The sequence below is a fragment of the Megalops cyprinoides genome, chromosome 2 (assembly GCF_013368585.1).
Source record: "Megalops cyprinoides isolate fMegCyp1 chromosome 2, fMegCyp1.pri, whole genome shotgun sequence".
NCBI classification, from domain to species: domain Eukaryota; kingdom Metazoa; phylum Chordata; class Actinopteri; order Elopiformes; family Megalopidae; genus Megalops; species Megalops cyprinoides.
Genome location: NC_050584.1, coordinates 66,994,542 through 66,999,541, shown reverse-complemented (window position 1 = coordinate 66,999,541; position 5,000 = coordinate 66,994,542). Strand labels below are relative to the sequence as shown.

General features: G+C 51.4%; 1 protein-coding gene across 1 annotated transcript in view; it reads left to right on the top strand.

The window, feature by feature from the left end:
• Window positions 1-86: 86 nt before the first annotated feature.
• The window catches only part of LOC118772873 (gamma-aminobutyric acid receptor subunit rho-3), a 16,194-nt gene continuing 11,280 nt past the window's right edge, over window positions 87-5,000 (top strand). The window contains exons 1-2 of the mRNA XM_036521518.1: window positions 87-226; window positions 3,862-3,974. Coding sequence (XP_036377411.1) covers window positions 87-226; window positions 3,862-3,974 — 253 coding nt within the window. The remainder of the gene's footprint in view (window positions 227-3,861; window positions 3,975-5,000) is intronic.

The following is a 5,000-nucleotide window of genomic DNA, read 5'->3' as shown; positions in this document are numbered from 1 at the left end:
TGAACACGGTCCAGTCCTCTCTGCGGTCATGAACACGGTCCAGTCCTCTCTGCGGTCATGAACACGGTCCAGTCCTCTCTGCGGTCATGAACACGGTCCTGTCGCTGCGGTTGCTGTGCGTGGCTTGGCTGTTTCCGGTCTCCCTGCTCGTCGGCAGCCCCCTGCCCGGCAGGAGGAGGCACAAGGACGTGTACCTGGGCGAGCACGTGAAGAGCAAGCACGGAGGGTGAGGCAAGATGGCCGGCCTCACGTAGATGTAGAATTAGTAGATCTGTGAATTCCACTCAGGGGTGAGACCGCACTAAAAGACCGCTACCATTCGAAGCATGATTCATGTGCCACTCTTGTTGGCTGCTTTAATCCCAGCTGTTGGGCATTGATGCCCTGTGTGTGCGTCTGCATTAGTCTGGAGCGCTTAGCAAATCTAGTAATTCTACATCTATGGGGAATCTGTTTCCTGATGTTGTGCTGTGTGTTTTTGCAGCTCCATTAGCTGAGGTTTGGCCCATCTTCAGCACAGCGGTAGGGTGTGGAGTCTGGCATGTTAATACGGTACATATTCTGCAGGAAGAGCTGGGGCTTAGGTCTGTCATTAGTGAGCCCAGGACTGAGGTTTGTGGGTGTCTCTGAGTGAGCTGGAGGCGCTGAGAGGATTCTATGTGGTCCTGATGTTAGGTAGTCCTGATGTTAGTATGTGGTTCATGTTTGTCGGAAGCTGGTGGAGCAGGAAGGGGCGGGGTTGGGTGGGGGGGGAGTGGCAGGGCAGGGCAGGGGGCAGGTTAGAGTGCCATGTGTCATGCTGTTAATACTTGTTGTCCTTGAGGCTAAGAGCTTTGCTCTGCGGGGGACCCTTTACTCTTGGGGCCTGGATGCTGGAAATGATGCTGCCCCTTCTCCACACTGTGGCCTGGTGATCTTGTGGGAGGGATCTCCCACCCTGTCCCTGGGAGATTGGGATTCTGCCCCCACATTCCAAACATTTTAAATCTGACACCCACTTCCTCTGTGAAAAACTGGTGTCCTGTTCTGGGGGCTGTACTAGTAGAGCAGCTGCTTCTGGGTAAGTTCTGCTGCTGTGAGCTGCTCTGTCCCTCCCCCACAGAGAGCGTAGGTGTTTTCTGAAGGGTCTTGATCATGCTCTGCCACCACAGACACAGGCTCCGGGGGTCCCGACATTTAGGTGAGCTGTGGCCTCCCACGCTGTTCTTACGGGAGTCAGTGATGTTGGACAGCCCCCCCCCCAGCGCCCTCTCTCTGTCTGTGTGACTGAGGTGCTGGTGAGAGGAGCAAAGGCAGAGGTAATGATATGAGGCTCCCAGCTCTGTAGCGTCTGTCACTGTGATTTAATATGGAGGAGCTGCTGCATGTATCAGCGCTGGCCGGCTCAGGAATGCTCGGGAGCACCTGGGTGGAGTGCTCCTGCCTGCCTGGCTCCAGGTGCGATGCGTGCTGCGTCACCTGCCTCTGATTCGTGCTCTGGCCTGACCAGCCTGCCGTCTCGCGCTGTGATTGGTGGGGGAGCAGGAAGTGATGTCAGACTGAACGCTGGGGGTGATGGGAGTGCTGATGCTTTTGTGACCCCGGGGCAGAGAAGGGAGAACAGCAGCAACGGAAGAATGAGAGGGAAAGAGTGAAGAGAAGGAGAGAGGAAGGGGCAGGGTTGAGCTCGTTACCTAGGTGACACACCCCAGTATGAGAGGCTTGTTGTGTACCTGTGGGTGGCTGTGTGGCTTAGTGGTAAAGAGCAGGGCTCATAACTGAAAGGTTGCTGGTTTAATCCCCCGCTGAGGCCCTGCTGCTGTACCCTCAGTTAATATAACCACAGCTGCTGTTGTAAATACCCAGCTCTATAAATGTAATGTAGCTCTGTCCAGTAAAGTCCATAGACCCACACATCACTCTTTGGTTTGGCGCTTTTAAACAGGCATATGAGGTCTGGCTCGGACCGCCCACTGACAGCTGGTTACCCCTGCACCTGAACACAGGGCTGGAGATCTGCCTGAGGGTTTGGGGGTGTCGGAGTCTGAGGGTTTGGGGGTGTCGGAGTCTGAGGGTTTGGGGGTGTCGGGGTCTGAGGGTTTGGGGGTGTCAGAGTCTGAGGGTTTGGGGGTGTCAGAGTCTGAGGGTTTGGGGGTGTCGGAGTCTGAGAGACTGGAAAAATAGGAATCCATCTGGTCTGAAGCAAAATCTTGCTGTTTCCTGTTATTCCAGGACAGACAATGTTCTTCTGGGATGACTGATTACTCTTTGTGCGGAGTGTGTTAGAAAGCCCTTATGTGACCGGTGTACCTGCTGGGTAAGTGATGTAAACACAGGGCACTGCCTACCTGCCTCTGATGTGCTGGTTCTGCCTTTGAAGTCGTTTCAGCCGTAACGGCTGCCTTTAGTGTGGCCTGAGCTCTGAGTTGTAATAACATAATGAGACATGCAGAAAGTCACTGGATTAGATACAGTGGGGTGAGGCTGAATCAGCCTCTGATGCGAGACTTCTGCTAGAACCGCCCATCTTGTTAATGATGAAAAAGTGGGTTCAGACACACTGTATATCTATTTAAAGGGTGGTCCACTGCTACTCTGCTGTCCAACTTCAGGAACACACTCATTGTTATGTTGTATTATTACTGATTTGCTGAACCAACCCTTATCCAGATTTACACACTCACTCTCATTCGGCTCTGTGGACTGCTGTGCTGTACTGGACTGTGTGTGTGTCTGCGATAGGTGGGATCTTGTCACCCAGAGAACAATGGCATTGTGGGTAGTGTAGTTCCACTGTGGGAGAGAGTCTGTTATTTGGCTTGAAGCATTGCTGCCTGGCTGTTTTGTGTTGAAAGGGAGGGAGGGTGGAGATGCACAGTGTAAAAACAAATGGAAAAAGGACTTGTGTGGTGTTGTTTGTTGTTCTTTTGAGGGTATTGGGAGGTGTTGCGTCATTTGTTTTAAATGACATGCCCTCATCGAGGAACCTCAGTTTGACAGTCGAGTGGCTGGAGGGTCCGAGGCGTGGCCGAGTTTCGTCCAGAGCAAGAGGACTGTGGCTGAACCGCTAAATGCTTTTTTAATCAGACTGTGTCATTAAAGTGTAATTTTAAACCCATCGCATATTTTGCCGTGTTAATTCTGCTAAGCAGCAGATGCTGCTGAAATCATGCCTAGCAGCCAGTCAAATCCACCAGCTGGGGCCCTATTCACAGCTGGCAGCCCTTCAAACACGCCTCCACACTGCTGTTATACAATATCCCAGAGCATTTTTCATACGTGCGTAATGAATCTGTTCACTGATTGAATGTTTTAGGACGTGTGTTTGTGTGATTTGTGTTAAACGTGAGACAAGTCAACGTATTACACAATGTAGATCGTTTCCATTGTTTCCATTGGAAACTGGCCCCCTTTTCTTATGGTAGGGTGTGTGTGTGTGAATGGACAGGTAACAGACACAGTCTCACCTGTGTGTGTGTGTGTGTGTATGTGTGTGGAGCTGGTGGAGAGGCAGAACTGTTTGGACTCACCCTGCGGGATCCGACTTATGCTGAGGTTATAAAATCAGGTCTGAGGCGGAGCTCTGAAGCAAGCAGCTGGCGAGACCAGGTGTGAAAGGCACTTTCCAGCCCTTAGGGGCTGGGCCAGTCACACGTACGAAAGTTTGAATTTAGGTTTGATCCCTGACTAAGGTTTGGAAGTCAGGCTGATGTCTAATGTAAAGGTTGCGGGTTCAATTCCAAAGTATTGGGGCACGGCTATTGCGCCTTTGAGTGAGGTGTTTAACGTGGGTTATCTGATGTGTGCTCGGTGCTGCTGTAAGTGAACCAGCGAGTGGAAGTAATCTCACCCCACGTTTGCTCCTTGTCTCGCTGTCTGCAGGCGGATAGACTATAAGATGAAGAAGGCGGACAGCACCAAGTCCCTGCTGATAAAGTCAGAGCAGCTCCTGAGGATCGAAGAGCACGACTTCGCCATGAGGCCCAGTTTCGGAGGTGAGCTCCCCCGACACCGCGCTCCGGAACTGGCCCGACCCGCTCCGTATTGTGCTGCTCTCTGCCTGGAGAGTACCGCACTGCATTTCATAAAGAGCCGGGAAAGAACCAACCAGCTGAGCTCTGGCCCAGTAACCAACCAACTGCAGAACAGCGTAACTACATTGCATCGGTCAGAGCAGCAGCAGTGAGGGGGATGAAGGCGGTACATGGGTCCACCATCCACCACACATCCAGTCATATCTATTCATCAGCTGAATGATTGCGTGCATATGTCCTGAAGTCTTTGGTGATCCCAGGTCAGTCCTCTAATCAGTATGTGAGTGCATTTCACCGTGTAACCTGATCCCAGGTCGGTACCACTGAGAGTAAACAGGTTTTGGGAATGGAGCTTGTGACACCTGAGGTGTTCCCTCGGCAGGACCCGGGGTACCCTGGCTGGGCGTTTCCATGGTTACGCCCCAGCTATCTCTCCTCATCACTGGGCCTTGCCCGGGGGCTTTGCTTTCCTATTGGCTGCTGCACCGGACTCTCCCTCAGAAGCACTACCTTCCTCACTGTGCCACTCAAGAGCAAAACCTTCTGTGGTTATTTCTGGAACCTGTTCTGAAGGGTTTAACTTATTTAAACCCTGAAACAGCGTTTGGCATGCTCGAATATGCACTGAAATAGTAACGCTGTTGTCTGTACACCAAACGCTCATTGTTTTCGTAATCCGATGTGTCCCCATAGGCCTTTTTCACAGTGCTGGCAGGCTTCCATAAATACACTGAACATGCAGTTCAGAAACACACTGAAAATACTGAAAATAAAATAAATCAGAAATACTGCTCCCATTCTCAGCATAGTCAGCTCTGAGACAGAGAGAGAAAGAGGGGGATTTTTACATTTCTTTAACATTTAACATTCAACGTTTTTTATCACTCCATCTAAAAACACCTAATCAGACGTGCTCAACTTTCAAAGGAGGGAGAGAAAGAGGGAGAGAAAGAGAGACTCTGTTCTTCCCCAGTCACGTCCCCAGAG